Source organism: Lissotriton helveticus, chromosome 2_1 (genome assembly GCF_964261635.1).
Source record: "Lissotriton helveticus chromosome 2_1, aLisHel1.1, whole genome shotgun sequence".
In the NCBI taxonomy this organism is placed as follows: Eukaryota; Metazoa; Chordata; class Amphibia; order Caudata; family Salamandridae; genus Lissotriton; species Lissotriton helveticus.
The window spans coordinates 150,227,885-150,246,959 of record NC_136059.1 but is presented as its reverse complement, the minus strand read 5'-3'; the positions used below and the strand labels follow the sequence as shown (position 1 = coordinate 150,246,959).

The 19,075-nt window shown below is 46.0% G+C and overlaps 1 protein-coding gene across 1 annotated transcript in view; it reads left to right on the top strand.

Moving 5' to 3' along the window:
- The window catches only part of LOC144819257 (receptor-type tyrosine-protein phosphatase mu-like), a 643,238-nt gene that overhangs the window by 458,963 nt on the left and 165,200 nt on the right, over positions 1 to 19,075 (top strand). The window contains exons 8-9 of the mRNA XM_078677226.1: positions 6,721 to 6,782; positions 14,732 to 14,871. Of these exons, the coding sequence (XP_078533352.1) occupies positions 6,721 to 6,782; positions 14,732 to 14,871 (202 nt within the window). The remainder of the gene's footprint in view (positions 1 to 6,720; positions 6,783 to 14,731; positions 14,872 to 19,075) is intronic.

Below are 19,075 nucleotides of genomic sequence, written 5' to 3'. Positions count from 1 at the left end.
GTTCCCCTTGACCATTTCACTGTAGATGGTGGTATATACTCTATACCCCACATTGATCCCAATTTACTGATTAATTCAGCCATCATCTCCTTTATCAGGGCTATCTCTTCCCCAAGCATATTCATTCTTTGCAACAACAACATATTGTTGTTACTGCAACTGGAGCATGATCGAGGGGCATCGTTTGGGGACTCTACTACCCTGTTTACCCTTAGTAGATCTTCTTCTACGTCCCCGGATAGCCTTTCTAACACTGCAAATCTGTTTGAAACAGGGAATGCTATCCCCGATGCTATCCCCCATGAGGGTCACGTCCTCCAGGCCCTCTGCTTCTTTGTTAGGGGGGTTCAACAAGGGGTTTACTTCACCTAGCCCTTCAGCTGGGCTGTGGACCTCACAGATGGGGAGGCTAGCAATTCCTTTTTTATTAAACATAGCAGGGATTGCCATTTTCCTACCCTGAGTCACCTGCTCTACAGTTGGGGGAGCAACACTGGCCACTATATTACTATCTGCGTCCCCCACTAATACTTCAACACATTCATCCACAATGACTTCTATTCGGGTAAGCACACAATTAGATGCTGCATGTGCTGTTTTTTTGGCTTTTTTCCCCTTTTTCATGGATGTTGTTGCCACCCCACCCTCCATGGTTTTTCTTTTCCCCATTTTATATGACTTTTTGCCACACGCACAATAATTCAGAACCCCTTCTTGCTACCTGGCCCACCTCTGGACACTGAAGTATTTAGGCCCATGGTGGGAGGGGCGGGATGTCAGGTGCTGCCCCCACAAGCTCCTGGGCTCTGAAGTCTCCTGCGCTGCCCCCAGGTACTGGCAACCAACACCAGCGATGCGTCTCCCAATGCTAGTGCGGATTCACCGATAATCCCAGGAGGACAAAAGCCACTTAAGGCAGCTTCAGATGGCTCTACGTGCCACAGATTCCCACCAAACTATCAATTGGGGAATCTGCTCACCGTTCTTGCTGCACAGATGTGAATCTGTATGGGTGGTGTCCTGTTCCTTTGGCTGCAGTCGGGCTAGAAGAGCCAATCTCTCCTATCTGCTTCACCAAAATGTTGGTCGGATATGAATTTACCATTCTCCGCATCTGAGCTGTTCTGTCCCAAAACAAATGCTTCGTTAATTTGGGGCGACAATGGCACCCGGTATTCCTCTGCGTGTTACTCGAGCGGTCTCCCGCATCGCGGGACCGCCGCACTGCCTTTCAAGCCCCACCAGGGGCTCTGGGTAAAGTGCTGCTGTGCTTGGGGGCCAAGGGCTGGTGTGCAAGGTCCGGTTTCACTCGAGCGGTCTCCCGTGTCGCGGGACCGCCACGCTGTCTTTATAGCCCCACCAGGGGCTCTGAGTAAAGTGCTGCTGTGCTTGGGGGCCAAGGGCTGGTATGCAAGGTCCGGTTTCACTCGAGCGGTCGAGAGGTTAAATATGCCTGTTAGACTTGTCAGCCTTAGGGTGTTCTTCCTTCAAACTTTTGTGCCTGCTTGCCTCTAATTTTGCTGTATTTTGGCTTCTGTTGACCTTATGATTCTGAGCACTTTACCGCTGTTAACCAGGGCCAAGGTGCTTAGGCTCACTCCCCTAAACAGGGTTTGATTTGCATATACCTAGTTGGCATGTTGTATTTACTCCCTTTAGTCCCTTGTAGAGCTATATACTATATATCCAGGGCCTGTATATTAAATGCTACCAGTGAGCCTGCGGCACCTATTGTGCCACCCACTTAAGTAGCACCCTTAAAACATGTCCCATGCCTTCCATTGCTGCCTGAATGCAGTGTTCCACTGTCATATCAACTTTTAAAACCCACTGCCATATTGCTGTTTAAAACCCCATGCCAAGCCTGAATCTCCCCTTTTACTACATAAAAGACACCCATAAGGTAGGCCATAGGCAGCCAGTAGGGCAGGGTGCTATGTAATTAAAAGGTAGGACATGTACTTTCAAGTTTTACATGTCCTGTTAGTGAAAAAGTCCCAAATTCGTTTTTCACTACTCTGGGGCCGACCCTTCCCATAGGGGATTCCTTATTGCATTTAATAAGCTGCAATTCATGATTGGGAGGAGGTAGAACAGTCATGTTTGGTACCTATGGAATTGTAATATTAAATCCTCTTTATTTGCAAAGTCACATTTGTGTGTGTAGTAGTATACTTGTAAAGCGCACAGCTGCCCCAGCAACGGGGCGTCCCGGCACTGTATAACTCTGGGGAACCCGTCCTGGCTTTCCCTGTGGGATGGTCCCTTGCTGGGAGTCCCCAAGGTGGAGCCAGGCATCCCCGGAATTGGTGGGGCCGTTGTGGAGATTAGGCAAGCTAATGCCCAGAGTTGCCGAGTGGAACCCCTGATTAGAGTAAGCACCGAAGCGAGAATTATCGAGTCCGCTGACCAAGGTCCACGACCCTGCCGCGTCGGGAATTGAACCCTGGTCCCAGGCTGACTTCTGCTCTCAGGCCTGCCGCCTCTAACCAGTGAGCCACACTACTTCACTACTGTCATTACAGTTTTGAAAATGCCACTTTAAGAAAGTTGCAATTCTTCCACTCTTAGGACTGTATGCCTGCAACCTGTCTCTGATTGCATTGGGTGACATCTGGGCTTTGGATATTCCCCCTTGATAGTCAGATATAGTGGGAGCTTAGGTGTGACTTGATGGGTCATCCTGGCAGGATGTGAGAGAGAAGCTTGACACAGCCTCGCTTACACCTGAATGGACTGTGTCCTGTACACATACAGAGAGATAATTACCCCCCTGTCGTTAGTTTGGATCCAGGGCAGGAAGGGAGGACCTCTATGCACTTAAAAGGTCTGTCTTTGAAGTCTTCCCCACTTAAAAGGGACCACTGGGTATAATAATTGGACCTTAGGCCCCAACTCGTCAGTCCACTTCTAGACCTGTGGATATTCCACCAGGAAGAAGAACTGCTGTGCTGCTAAAGGATTGCCACTCTGCTGGACTGCTGCTCTGGAAGAACTGCTGCCCTGCTGTGCTGATCTGCTGCCAGCTGCCCTCCTTGCCTGGGTGAGAAGGACTGGACCTGCATCACTTGACCACAGATCCCAGAGTGACTCCAAGGGCTTGGTGGTTGGGCTCCTCTTCTGAAGTCTAAGGGATATAAAGACTTTCAAATTCCCTGCTTCTGCAGCTGGACTCTACCTTCTGTGAGTTTGCCCTGCAAGATGGTGCCTCCTCAGTCCTGAACAGTTGAAAGTGGGTATGACGTGTTCCTCCAGCAGAATACACCAGTTGCTGTCACTGCAAAGATCACAACCAGTGCACTGCCACAACTGTGTGGGTTAGCACCAACTTATCACCGCTGCTGCATGGATTTGAACAAGCGCATCACAGCTGCTGTGTGGATCAGAACTGGTGCATCGTCACTGCTGCGTGGATCGGAGTCAACACATCCCCTACAGAACTGCCTCTGCATAATGCTCTACCTACCGCAAGTTCCTCGCATCACCGTTGACAGCAGCCTCGACGACGACGGTAAACCTCTGCATCGCAGCTTCCCAGCTCATTGGGGCTGACTTATCGCTTCAACTGCGCATCGCAAGCCCCATCGACAAGATCCTCAACATCAAAGCATCCAGGACTAAGCGGGCCAGGCCTGGTCCCTGTAGCCGACTTTCGCTCCATCGCTGTTAGCCTGAACTTTTGACGTTGTCCAATTCTAGCGCAATCAGATATCCCTTGTTGGTGCTATTTACACTTAAAAGTTTAAAAAAATATCATCTCCGGTTTCACTCATTGGATTTATATTGTTTTGGTGTCAAATAATTTATTAAAATGTAATCTATTTTCCTAAATCGGTTTGGAATTTTTCTCGTGTTTTCACATTATTACGTTTTGTGTGCTGCATAAATAATGTACACATTGCTTCCAAGTTAAGCCTGACTGCTTCTTGTGCTAAGCTACCCAGAGTTAAGCACAGATTAATGTAGTGACTTTTTGTGGTTCACCCTGCAAAGGAGTGTGGCTGTTGCTTGACTAGGGCTCACACCCCAGTCAATCTACAATCGAATTTCTCATAATGCCAAAAGGATATAAGCCAATGCTACCATGTTTTAGGGAGTGAGTGCAAGCTCCTTTGCACAGGTAAACAGTGGTAAAGTGCACAGAGTCCTGATGCTAACAAAAACGACTTCAGCTATAAGTAGGAGGAGGAAGGCAAAACATTTCGAGGGTAACCCTGCAAAAAGGGACATTTTCAACAGTTGGTTCCATTTATACTCTAGCACTGAGTCCTGCCTTGGTGCTTAGAAGGCTGCTAAAAAGCACATATACACTCCATGTTGAAATTTCATCTTTACATATTTCCTCATGCCCCAGGTATCACTCAATTAAATTATTCAAGTGAACTCTTGGTTGGCAACCAGGAAGATGTATATGGCTTTGTTGCGCAGGAAATAGAACCCACTCAGCCTGTTTATAACAGTACCACACAGCAGTTAGGGTGTTCATGACATGCTGTACCAGCCTCCCCTTTATGGATGGAAGGAAGACTTTCAGGGCCAGATGAATCACTCAAATGCATGTGGAGTTTGCTCTCCGCTGGATGCCAGGTGCCTCTGATCATCACCTTTCCCAGGTGACTCCCCCAAACCCTGCATCGATGCATCTGTCACACATATCAAATGTGGGTGAGGACAGGAGAGCAGAAGGTCAGTGCTGTTTCATGAAGAGTTGAATGAAGTTGGTGAGGTACCATTCACACTGGGCTCATGAAAATCTGTGATTCTACTTTAAGGCACTCATATGCCACTATTAGGGATAACGAGGATGTTCTATGCTAGGAGCACAAGAAGCCTCCTTACCATCCTTACTTAGTAACATGATAGAGCCCGAATGCTCAGGGCGTGATGCGGTGGTAAATAGGCTTTGAATACCACCAGGTTCACGATGGCTCAGTGAAGGGAATCCTTTGCATGGGGCTCAGGTGGGACTTTTGCTCATTGTTAGAAAGCCCCAAAGAGTTTGGCTGCCATTCAGAGGTGATGCACCACTGACCACAGCAAGCCTGCCTTGAGCAGTCAGTCATCGAGGTACAAGAGCACACCTCCGAAGATGGCAGTGACCACCGCCATCACTTTCATAAACACATGAAGGGCTGACGTAAGTCCTAAAGCTTCTGCTGCCATTGCACTATTACTGCAAAAGAGGCAGTTTCCACCATTGGTGGATGAGGGGTCCAGCCAAGCTCAGTCTTTGTAGATGTATCTATCCCACTAGGATTCTGTAAATTATGATAAAGCCCTTCATCAGTATGTGGGAGGAGGCAGGTTGTTTAACTTTGCATCATCATCAGAGTGGATGATATAAATAAGGCTTCTCGCCTCTTATAGGACTAGCGTTGAGGTGGAGTCCACAGATAAGTGAATGAGTGGATGCACTTTTGACATCTCATAGCGCAACATAGGTTTGAAGCAGGCTGATGTCATTTCAGGGTTGGAAAATGGAATTGGGTCTAGGGCTGGAGCTGTTGGAAATGGCTGGCTTGGACCCAGGAGCTGGGGTGGAAGCCAGGACTGGCAATGATACAGGACCAGAAATGGCTTCCACAGTGTCCATTGTCCTCAAGACAGTGGCTGCCACCAGAAGTCCATCCGTAGGCCTCTATAGCTCCGTGGGGTCCAAAGGCATGGCTGGAAATACCGGAAACATCCAAAGCGTTGTAGCATGGGCTCCTTGAAGGCTGTAGAGTTGTCGATGGTCTTGTGAGCCGGAACCAGTTTCGGGGCTGGGTTGGAGTCAGAAGAAGCTTGTAGAGTAGGGTATTTTAATTTACATCCTAAAGACTTCTCACTTGATTTTGAGTGGCTGGATGGGGTTGAGTCCATCTTAAGTTTCTCACTTTGACTTACCACAAGAGCTGGACTCAAGTGAGCGCGAGGTGTATGTTTCAACTGTGACCCTTAATGGATTAAACCCAGATCTGTTGACTGGGTGTGAGTGTTTGATTGGTTCAGATGCTCCGTCCATCACCACCCCCTTTTGTACAGCTTTGTTCGCCTTAATTTCAACGTCCTAGAGTTGTGGATTGCCTCTGGGTGCTTGAGGGAATATTTGTGGGATAACGTAGAGTTGTGACCAGAGCACAAGCAGCAGAATCCCACTTTGTGCGTTCTGTGACTGACATCTGCTTTATGCAGTCCTGGCATAGCTTGAATCTTGTAATTTTTGGGCGAGACCTCTTCCATGGCACTTTGTGGCAGAAATGTTGAAGTTGTCAGAAGACCACAGAAGTGGAAATGGAGCTCCCAATGTGTTTTCAAAGGTTGCAGAAACAAGGAACTGATGTTGTTGAACAGTAGTGGTAATTGTATACTCCTCCATGTGTCACTTCCGGGGTGGTACACAGTCACTGCAAAGGCACATGGCACCACTTGGTGGGGCGCAAGCGCGTTGCTGAAGAATTCTCTGGTTTCAGTCTGGCACTTGGCAGCATTGTACACGTGTGGGATCTGTGGTTGGAAAAAGTATCCACCAGGAAGAAAGTTATCAAAGGTAAGAAACTTTTTCATTGTTCTATATGTTCAGACGTTTTTAAACAGCTGTAGGTAAATAGAACAACCCGACACATTCATTTATATTTGGTTTTTCAATCTATCCACTTTACACTTTAACTTGTATCTACTCTTGCTCAATGTTGCTTTATTTACATTAATTAAAAACAGATTTACAATTTCATCTTACAGGTTAAAATCTCCTGGGGATGCACATAATGGCACACTGCGGTTAAATAAATTAACTGGGAAAGGTAAGAGTCACTTCCTTCGGCAGCAATATCGGTCGAATTCACAAAGGTTTTTTAAACTTGGATGCATAAAAAAGTATTTGTGCAAATAGTACATTTTGATTCTGAATTCCACTTCCAAATTCAATGAATGCGTAAATATGGGATAGTAGAAGAGTTGAGCGTTGTCAGGGTGGAGGACAATTCGAGTCTAACCATGAAAAATACACAGAACATGCACAAATGTATCTTTTTGGGTCATCATTAGTATTTTGTATGGTCATTCTCTTCTTGGAACCACTTGTTAAAGTTACTCCTAAACACAGAGTGTAAGCTCATTTGAAGGTAGTAATAGACAGTGAACACCCGCACTTTGATGACGTTGGAAGGGCAGCGTATGTACCCTTTGCTACTGAAACAGGTAACACTTTAATTCATTACAGGTTAATTACATTGCTATCTGAATGGGTGTGCTAACATTAAACAGTTCATGCCTTGTGTACTGCCTCCTGTATAGTGTCATGCTGTCAATAGGCACCTTCTGGGAAAACCAAAGCCCTCTTTTACCAGAGGAAACGTTGCTACCCTACCAATGTTTCTACTTATTAATGTTGACATTAGGAACATTTGCAAACCATACATTTACAAAGCCCTACTGCCTGAAGTGATTCCAGTCTCTTTGGTGGAATCTCCAAACAAAGCCTGCACAGATATCAGACCATCCAGAACACCGACGCAAGACTCATACCCTACTTGCCACCCGCACCCACATCACAGCGCACCTCAGGAAGCTTCACTGGCTCCCTATTCACATATATGTGGAGATGCGTGGCTCAATGGTTAGAGCGGCAGACCCTGGTGCAGAGGTTTGGCCCGGGACCAGGGTTCAATTGGCGACTCTTGGACTCAATTTCCCCAGACCTGATAATTCTCGCCTCGGTGCCTAGTCTAATCATGGGTCCCACTCTGTGACTCTGGGCAATAGCTTGCTTAATCTCCACAACGGCCCCAGCAGCGCTTGGATGCCTGGCTTCGCCTTGGGGGTGCCCAGGAGTGGACATTTCACAGGAAAGCCAGGATGGGTTCCACAGCGGTATCAATACAGCGCTACGAGACCTCTGGGTAGAAGTGTGTTATTTAAATACAAACACATTTACATTTACAAGCGCAGCCAATTCAAACTTCTCACACACACATATGATAGCCCTACACAACACAGGACCAGAATACCTGAACAGCTGCATATACTTTCACCAACCCACCAGACATCTACGCTCAGCCTCACTCTCACGCACACACTCCCATCAAAAGCAAAAGCAAAACCTTCTGGTCGCCCAGACATGGAGCGAGCTCCCTCAACACATAATAGCATCCTCCTCACTTGAGGTTTACAAGAAGCTGAAGGCCTGGCTCTTCGTATAGACACCCTTGGGACCACACCCTGACACACCTACCCAAGTGTCTGGATACCCTCTTGGGTGATTATTGTGCGACACAAATCCACATAACATCAAAGAGAAGATTCCTTTATTTACCAAGGCTATCGGTAAAACATGTTTAAATAGTGATAGTTTCTTTTTTTCTCTCCGTCTTTAGATTCTCCCAATTTTTTTTGGGGGGGGGGTCCCTCGATTAATAAATAAATTTTACTTGTACTCCTAGTTGTTTGTCAGCGATATCACAACTAAATTCATAAACAACAGTCCCCTCTGTCCCATGAGAATAGAAATCAAGTGTAGATCTAAGGTTTCCTTGATAATAAAAGCTTGAAACTTAAGGGGCATATTTATGACTTGTGTGGTGCAGGGCAGGCAGCACGTCACCTTGCTGCCCTGCCCTATATCATAAGGAAAGGGCAGGAATGAGCTGTATTTATCCAGTGTGGCACATCCTGTCCTTTTCCGCTGGTGCCATTCTTGCAGCCTTATGCCAACACAAGCACCATTATACCAGGTGCCTGTGTTGTAGGAATGATTGTTTTTGTGAAGGAAGGGGCACCTTCCTGCACACAAATAATCCTTAAAGGCTTTTTCCTATTATGTGCACTGCAGAATGCAGGGCACATGGTTAGAGGAAAAGCATGGAAACTAAAGATATTTCTCCTCGTTATGCCTCGTTATGCCTCTCCTGGAGAGGCATATCTATCTGGCGCATCCCCAGGTTTACCTGTTCTTGTAAATCTGTGAATGCATACAAATCTGTGAATATTGCTTCGGTAAACAGACATGCAACACACTTGGAAGCACATCCCTGGTGCAGAGTAATTCAACGCAGCGATTTGCACTGTATTACGTTTCTCAAGGTTTATGAAGCCACGCGGGGCCACACAAGGTGCTTATCGTGTGTTTGTGGATGTGTGTAGCCTGTGTAATACATGTATGTTGTATGTGAGTAAACCAGTGTAATGGAGGCCTTTGGAATCTATTTTGGATACCTCTGGACTGGCACTTGCACAGGTTGGAGTTGATTGTTTTCCCAGACAGTGGAACTCTATTGCTTACGTTCCTGAAGCTGGAGTGAGGAGACCTAGAGACTGAGCACCTATAGTTATTCATTTAGGGTTTTTGCTGAACAAAGAGTTGCTGATTACTATTGCTGAACAGCGTTGTTTTAAGGATGGAAGGGGTGATGGTCGGACTTCAAACTCTGTTGCGCAAGGTGAGGAAACCTTTTGGTGAGTCCTTCCAATCCCCTGACTACTCCATCAGTTGCCTGATGACAGATGGTACAAAAATCCGTTGCCTCTTTTTGGCACTGTTGTGGTTGCCGCAGATTGCAGACTACCCTATTTTGAGACCCATCACTCAACACTAATACTGTGCCTGGAGAACAGCCTGGAAAGGACACTTGAAAGAACTGCCCCAAACTGGTTCTACAGTTATAGACCATAGATACACATCCCCTGTTTAATTTTGGTGACTAAAAGTGGGACCCAATTTCCAGTTCCAAGTCCTCTACATGCAAAGAATGGTAGTTCTCTTCAGAGAATGTACAGGACTGCAGTGCAGTTGTGGCCTGACAGCCGGTTACCCAGTGGGACATCACCTGGATCTCTTACTGAAGAAGTTCAGCAACTGTTCTGAAGTGCCAAGAAGCCTGCCTACTGGTGAGAAAGGAAAAGAGCCCAACAACCATGCTGGAGGGGTGTCTAAGGTAAAGTGAGGTGCAATGCATCCGTAGTGTATGTGAAACACCCAGAAGAGAAGGACTGAGGAGAGCAATCTGCTGGAACCCTAAACTGGTAGACCCACACTCTCTCTCTGCTGGTTCCTGGTGGGTAACACTGCTCCGTGACTGCAGTTGCAGAAGCCAGCCCGGGCTCTGATTATGCACCAGATTTGGCCTATGTGAGGCAACAACTGCCAGCTGAGTGTTCGCCTGTACTTGGCTTTTCTTGATCTAGTTGTGACTGACCTGTGAATGTCTACTACTAAGTATCGTAACTGGCCTGTGTATGGCCAAAACTGCTGACTGTCATAATGGGCCTGTGCATATCCGCAACTGCCCAGACTTAGTTTGTGCGCGGCTGGGACTGCCCGGTGCTACCAGCCCATTCTCTGACTGCAACTGTCTGTTGTAGGCAGCCCATGAAGGACTTCATGCACTGAACCTGTGACCAGCCAGGAGAGGCTGCATCAGGAAAATGTTATCTGGCTGATCGGGGTTCAAGCAAGGACCTTCTTGCTCTGGCGTGGGATCATCACCAAGACCCCAACATCACTGACACTCTCCGTTGGTCATATTGGGACCTCATCAAGTGAGTGCTGCCTTCTCTGCTCCTGCTGCTAAGGATCCAGGGCAGGCACATAGTTGAATTAGAGCTCAGAAATCGATTTGGGAGTGCAGAGGAGCTGCTGGCCAGCAAGCTACCTCTCTCTTTGAGAGTTTGTGTGTGCGCGCGCGTCTGAGGAACAGGCAACAAGGCCAAACTACTGGGACTGCTTCCACTGCTGGGTGGTAATAACTGTAAAGTGAGACTGAGGAGACATGTATTTAGGGGTAATTACAAACTGCTTTTGAGATTAATTTGTGTTACTACTCCATACCTCATAAGAAGGGGGGACATATAGCGAAGGATATAAACTGGGCCAGTGAGAGATAGGTAGAAAGCAGGGAAAGGTACAGCATTGACCGAATATCAAGAGGGATATTACATTGTATTTTGTTGAGTTAGTGTGTAGGATTGCTTTCTAGTATGTATTGAAGTACTTTTCTTTCTTATAAAGATAAGCACCTGGTAGGACATTTCTTTATTGATTTGGTGTGTGACTGTTGAGATCTGAGCTTGAGCAGCCCTATACTGCTCCCCTGAGAAGACTTTAACTGTCTGCTATTATTGCCACTGAAAGCTAAGTGTGGAAAAGGTCATACTTGGCCCAGTATGCAAGGCCATAATAGGATAGACCCCAGAATATCAGGGGCAAATGACCTCAAAACCCAAAGTTGAAGCCTAGTAGCCCTTGCTGTTCCCATGGCCTTCCAGAATGGGGTCTGACAGTCGGTTGCAAGTGGTGTGATACCCTGCAAAAGCCAGTTCTAAATTTCAGTAACAAAACAATGTGTCAAGCATGTACACATTAGTATATGCAGAGTACTATGCCATATACAAGTTTAGATCAGTTGAGAGATCTATATTTGGATTGATGGCACCCAGAAGCGAGGACAGAGGTCCTTGTGATGCTCTGGTGGTGGAAAAAACATGGCTGAGTACTCATATAGCAACACAAATGGACTACATTGTGCCCTAGAGACCTGACAGCTCCCAGGAACCTAGCTCTGCTGTGCTTTGGGGTTGGCGTAATTTGCAGAGTTTCACTCTACAGAATTCTGTTGAGTTTTATGAAAGCTCCCTGATATTCCTTTGTCAAGCGAATATTTTATTTGGATTTGTAATTAATTGGGTCTCTCCTGAAGAACTGAAATGCCCTTAATCCTGCGCATTGGCCTTTTTATTAATGAAAGCACACACTTAAAGCAAAGCGAGCACTCATTGTATGATTGCTAGAGAATAGGGGCATCTGTAGCATCCACCCAGCCTAGGCAAATTCAGGCTCTTGCTAAATTTTTGTCTGGCTGCAGAGAAGTACATGATGCTGGATGCTGGATGCTGGAGTCACTCTGTTGCTTGGTTGTCACCTCATGGTCTACTGCAGACAAGCAAAGATGAAAGGTGCAGAAAACAGCTAGCATTAAGGGAGAGTGTGAGGGCCGGAGGCCTCCTAAAAACAATATTAAAACAAAAAATAACAAAAGCCAATGAGTGTGTGTACGAAATTGTGTTTATGATTGTGGACGGCGAAAAGTCTTCATAAGGAAAAACCGGGAAGCAACGTTTACCACACAACACACAATGCAGTAGTTTACAATTCAGTCGTTACAACGACCGCGTTGTTACCCTGTGTGTCATTACATTGCAGGTCGTTTCAACAACTTTCTCTAGGGGGCGTGCAACACCAGGGAATGTGTTGGATTTTAAATCCAACACCTTCCCTGCTGTTGCGCAAACTGGAGTAGGAATGGTAATTAATACTATTCCAAACTCCAGCGTGCCCCCTAGAGCAAATCGTTGGAATGACCGCGTAGTAACAACGAGGTCGTTGTAACAACCATGTTGTCAAAGCACACGTTTTAACATGCTATATTCGGAAAAACCACAATCCTTGTCAGCTTGGAGCACAAAGGTCACTAAATTGACCTGTGCATAGCCCTCTGGTAGCTTGGCACAGATGCAATCAGGCTTAAATTAGAGGCACTGGGTTAAATGTATATGCACCACACAAACAGTAATAAAGTGATTACACAGCAAAAGAAAATTCCGACACTAATTTTGAAAAATAGAGTAAAACTGAATAAATAAAACGACCCCAAAATGAATTAAATCCAATAAGTAGAACCAGAGTTATGATTTTTTAATGATTTTAGTGAAACATAGCACCTAATAAATCAAAGCGCCGATCTCGACCAACTAGTTGCCCAAGGCCAGGACAAAGTCAATAGTTACGGTTGACTGGGAAGGAGCGCAGTTTGGATACACAATGTAGATTGGGCCCGGTCTCTACTTACAGTTTGACTTAGAAGAAGTTTCAAGAAAACTTTTCTGTGAAGGTATAGTTCGGAGGGGTAAGGCAGCCGGTGTTGTTGGAGAAGGAGGCACCATCGTCGAGGATCCACTGCACAAAGTTGCAGTGAAGATTTCTGTGTTAAGACTTTATCACTTTTTGGGAAGTCGAAAATCTCTAGTGGGTCGAAACTGCAGACTTTACACAACAAAGGCTCCATGAGGCAGTAACCTCTTTCTGGAGGAGCGGCAGAACAGGATTTGCTGTTTGTGGAGTAGAACGTTGCGGGAGCTACCAAAAACTCATGCTGATTAGTTGTGTACCTGGGGGAATCGGCGAACAGGAAGGTCCCAAACTCCTGTCGTTTCTCGGGTCACTTTTTGGAAGAAAATTATCTAAGTCCCAGGTTGTAGAGTGAGGCACCTTTAGCATCACTTTGAAGGGTTTCGGACAGGTTGGCACCACTTGGGGGTGATCAGGACTCACTTTGGGCAGGATCCAGCTTCAGGGTTCAAGGTTGTTGTAGCTTGTTAAGTCCCTGTAGCTCAAAACAGGAAGCCAGCCAACTAGCCCTTGGAGTCACTGTGTTAATCCTGGGTTGAAGCAGCATGGCAGGCCTTAAGCAGCAGGACAGTCCTTTGGAATACAAGGCAGTCCTTCTGAGCCTTTAAATGGGGGAACCCCTAGGCTACCCCCACATCTGGTTCTGGAAATGTCCTTCCATCCCCCACCAAGCAGTCTAAGGTGACAATAGGCTGGTGTCAAGTTCCTTTGTGGGTATGCTGGAGGCAGCCCTATATAATGTAAGTGAGGTAGGCAACAGCTCCGTCCCACCCATCCTGCCCATCCTGCCAGCACCTAGACCCCCTTTGTCTCTCTGTCTGGGAGGAATACAAAAAGGCCAGCTGCCTACTATTCGCACTCATGTGACTCTGGACACAGGCTGCAGGCACCAAATGGATAGGACAATAAAATTTCAACTCTCTAACAGTGGCATTTTCAGAATTGTGACCTAAAATATGGCTTTACCACTAAAGACTGTTTTAAACTACAATTCTTTTGAGACCAAACATGACATTACTACCTGTTCCCATTCAATCGTTAGCGCTTATATACTAAGATAACCCAATGTTATCCTATGGGAGAGGTAGGTCTCACAGTAGTGGAAAACAAAATTAGTTTTTTTTTACTGCCAGAACACTTTAATGGGTGGCATAACAACTGCTTCAGGCCCACTAGTTAATCTATCAAGTGCATGTAGTACCACTTTACTAGGCACTTATAAGTAAATTAAATATGGCAATTGGGTGTAAGCCAATTTTACCATGTTGTAAGGAGTGAGCACGAGCACTTTAGCACTGGTTAGCAGTGGTAAAGTGTACAGAGGCCTAAGTCAAGGAAAATCCAGAAAACAGGAGGGGAGTAGGCGAAGTATTTGGGGGAGGAGCACATCAAGGCTGTCAGGGGTACTAGTGTGTGATGTACTTTTCAAAAGTGTTCTGTAAAATGCTGTGGGCTGAATTTCCAAACTGATGGATATCCCTGTTGGTCATTGCCTAAAGCCAGCTGAACGAGAGTAGTCAATGCTGAAAGGGGCTGTCCAAAAACCACATTCCGTATTTATGCTTTGTACTGTATTGTATTATACTTTTTTGTATGTTGTGTGGGTGGGCTAAAACTCACAGAAAAATGGACAAAAAATGGTCCTAGCACTTGAAAACTTTGCATTTTTACTTGCTTTTCATAAAATTGATTTTGAGGTCAGCTTGTAGTTCTACACTAGTTCTACACTACCACAGTTTCACTTTGGGTGAAACTGTGGTTTTTGTGTACAGATGGTTACCTTGAACACAATTTTATAATTCTTTAAATATCATAAAACATCAAATAGCAATCTTTCTCAAACTGTTGTAGGGAAGCTGAAGACCACTATCCCAGTACTGGAGCTGTTAGAGGTTATGAAAAAGTTCAAGAAGGCAGAACTGATGGAAGAGGAGCAGAACAGAAAAGAGGATACTGACACATTATCTGTCGGTCGGTATGCAGAGTACCAGGTTGGTAATCTCAGATATGAAACCTTTATTTGTGCTATCTGTAATGAATTGAGGTCTACGTGCTGTGAGCTTTCCATGTAACCATACTGGTAAATTCAGTGGTCCTTATTTTTTACTAAAAAAAATATTTGTTTCTTTTCATAAGGAAATAGTAATTTAAGAATGTTAGAGCAGTAACCTTAGATCATTGAGGCAGAATTTGGTAATACATTTAGTGCATATATGTTGTACATTTGGTAGTGCAGGTGACCAGGCTTCTGCTACCTCCTTCATTCAAACCATTGTAAGCTAGCAATAAGCTTATCAACTACATTACCACTGATTTTGTTTTTTGTCTTGATTTGATCAGTTATGCTAGGTTTGGGAAGGCTGTACCTTAAGTTTTTTCTGCACAATAAAGTAGGTTTACAATGTGTCAGCCCTGGTCCACTACATGGGGCCAGGAGTCTCTCTTTCACTTCTCTTCAGTACCTTTCATTTAGCGGATCCTCTTGAAGGAGCTCCGTCCAGAGCCCACCATTGTTACTCAATTTTAGTGATCTAAACTTCACATTGCATTGGTCTTTTCCCCTTGGCGGACATTTCAAACTGTGCTCATTGACCATTTACCCCTTAAATTCCACAAATAGACTGTGCCAAGTCTGGGCAAATAGTTCCTCCTTGTGGCCTTTCCTTCACTCTATATGTACAACTATAGTGTAAATGCCTTCCCATCTGGTCACCTCTGTCTTCCATCAAGGAATGCTTGTCTGAGCCTTATTCATTCCAGTTCTTTCTATCACTACAGTGAGAATCCCTTTCATGGTTTCATAGAACTCTGCAATAGTTTGACATACCAACAACATTTGATAAATGGTGACTTCTGGGTCACAATACTGTAGGCAAGCCACTGGTGGAAATGAGTATATATTTTCAATCCATTGCAGGTCAAGGTATATCCTATTCAGAATATTAAATTGGGGAAGCATGAGTCAAGCATTCCTAGATATTCTGAGGGTGTGAGTAGGTATTAATGAACAGTCTTGAGACCAGATTTAGATCTTGGCGGACGGGTTACTCTGTCACGACAGTGACTGATATCCCGTCTTCCGAAATATAAATACCATTATATCCTATAGAATTTATATTTCGCCGGACGGGATATCCATCTCCCTTGTGATGGAGTAACCCATCTGCCAAGATCTAAATCAATCAATCAATCAATCATTCAAGTGTCATGTAAAGTGTGACTACTCACCTGTAAGGGTCTCTAGGCACTGGGGGTTGGTGGTAGACTGCTGATCTGCTGAAGGCGCTGTGGTTCAGTAAGTGCAGGTCTTGAGGTCCTTCCTGAATTGAGACAGTGAAGGCAATTGAATGAGGTGGAGAGACAGGGTGTTCCAAGTCTTTGCTGCGAGGTAGGAGAAGGATCTTTTTCCGGCCGTGGTCTTGCGGATACATAGGATGGTGGCCAGGGCCAGTTGGGCAGAGGAGAGGTCCCTAGTGGGTGCGTGAAATACGAGGCATCGGTTAAGGTACGCAGGCCCTGTGTCATGTAGGGAATTTGTAGGTGTGTGTGGAGAGCTTGAAGGTGATTCTTTTATTGACTGGGAGCCAATGGAGGTCTCTCAGGTGGCTGGTGATGTGGCTGCAGTCGGTTTTGAAGAGTTTCTGGGTGATGTCGGCGTGAAGTGTACTGGCGTAGATGATTCTGCTGCTTATGAGTGTGTGTGTGACCGTCTTTCTGGACTCGGTGGGGATCCACTTGAAGGTCTTTCATAGTAGGCGTGTGGAAGCAATATAATGAGGCGTTGTAGCCATGTAGATGTTCAAGTGAGTGGGGCTCATGGAGGAGCAGCTGATCTCTGTGGGTTCAGAGTGGAACTGTGGTAGTCTGACTCACTGTGTTCTGAAGGAGCGAATACATTGCAGGGCTTTGTCGTGGATGCCGAACCTCATGGAGTCTTGTGCATAGGGTGCGGTAGGAGATGGTATCAAAGGCAGCCAAGAGGTCCAGGAGGATGAGGGCTGCAGTTTTGACTCAGTCAAGTATGGTGCAGATGTCGTCTATGGTGGTGAGGAGGGCAGTCTCAGCGCTGTGGTTGCTTCAGAAGCCGGATTGGGAGTTGTCCAGAATGTGGTTCGCTTTGATGAACTCGGAAAGTTGGGCATTGATGGCCTTCTCAATGACCTTGTCTGGGAAGGGGAGCAGTGAGATGGGTCTGAAGTTCTTGAGGTCCGTCGGGTCGGCAGAGGGTTTCTTCAGAAAGGGGTTAATCTTGGCATGTTTCCAGTCTTCCGGGAAGGTGGCGGAGTTGATGGAGCAGCTAATGGTGGGCAGACTTCAGGGATGATGGAGGTGTCAGCTCTGTTGAAGATGTAGTGTCCAGCTGAATAGGGTCTGCAGTGGTCAGATGTGGTTGGGTGTGAGCGGATGCGGGTGGGGTGAGAGGGTCTTGGGTATCAAGGATATCGAAGCTGTTGTATATCTCCCTAATCTTGAGGTGGAAGAAGGTGACGAGATTGTTGCAGAAATCTTGGGAGGGTGGGGTGTCCGCTGTCTCTGTGCTGGGTTTTATCACATTCTTTGACCATGACAAAAAGTTCTTTGCTGTTGAGTGCATTGGGTTTGATCCTTTAGGGCCCCTTTCTTTGTTGCTCTAATGAGGTGGTGGTGTACGGTGACAGAGGTTTTGAAGGCTGAGTGGTCTTCCGGGGTCTTGCTGCTCCTCCATCTCTTATCGAGCCGTGTACAGGTGCGTCTGGACTCCTGAAGGGCAGGAGAGAAAACCAGCTGGCTTTCTTGGATTGTAGCTTGCATGGGGCTTTCTACGGGGGAGGGGCGGCAGTGTGTTGGCGCAGTTGGAGATTCATCGGTGGAGGTTGGAGGTTGCGTGCTAAGGTATTAGCGTCGTTGGGGGTCATGGAGGTGTTTTGCTGCGGGAGGTGGTGAGCTGTTCTTCTGTCACCTTGTTCCAACTTCTGCAAAGGTAGCAGTGAGTGCGAGGGTGTACGGTGGGTTTGGTGAACAAGAAGTGGACCAAGCAGTGGTCGGTCCACAAGAGTTTGGAGGTGCAGCTGAAGGAGATGTTGTCACTGGCAGAGAAGATGGGGTCAGGCGTGTGTCCTGCTGAGTGGGTTGGGGAAGTGACCAGTTGTTTGAGTCTGACGGTGGTGAGGTTCTCCAGCAGGGACGAGTTGCTCTTGTTGTTGGGGTTGTCCAGGTGAAATTTGAGGTGCACCAAGGACGATGTAGTCAGTGGAGGCAAGAGATGGTGTGCGATGAAGTTCATGATGGAATCTCTAAAGGGTTGACAGGGTCTGAGGAGTCTGTAGATGAGGCTGACATGGGGGTAGTGTTCGAGTTGGTCTGGAAGTACACTTGGCTCTGAACACATAGGCGAAGAACACTAAGGCTCCAGCTAGGATTAAAAAATGGGCTCGGACACCATAATAAAAGTGGTCCCTACAAGTGGATTAGATAGCTAAAAGAGTGGCCCATATTTGTAAATTTTGAACTTATAAAGATACTCTGTATAAGTGTTTTTGAATACATGGAAGACTGTATTGATTTGAACTTGCTACAGGCAATGTTTAAATATCAGGGAACTCAACTGTAAACACCAGCCAAGCGGACTTTAAAACATGCCCATTAGCACAAAAACTGCCCACACACTGACTAGCTATCCCCTCAGACATGGGCTGATTGCCATACAGGCCAGGCCGACAGTGGCTCCAGCAGGTGAGGTGGATTGTACTGTCATACTGTCCTGTGCACATATTGTTTCAAGTCTTCCCTTTCTTTCTTGGACAAGGAGCACGCCCTTCCAAAAGGTATTAAAGAATGTGGAATGGCTTCTTAAAAATGTCAGAGTACTGTTGGTACTAGGTTGGTATTTGTTTGAGGGCACTGATCAAGCTTGATTCCTTAGGTTGAACCTGGACTAGTTCCTTTGGTAACCAATAATATTCTTATTGTAACAGTTCTCAGGGCAACAATGAGAAGATAGTGCTATAGTTCTAATAGTCTGATATATATAGAGATTATGATGAACCAACCAAGGGATGCCAAGTATCATGACGTAGTTCGGAAAGGTAATTATTTCAAAAGATAATGCCTCCTTATAATTCTCAAATGTTCACCTCAATAGTGCAGTGATTTCCTTAATGGGATAAGAGACTTAGGGCCAGATGTACAATGCTTTTTAACGTGCGCAAACGAGAC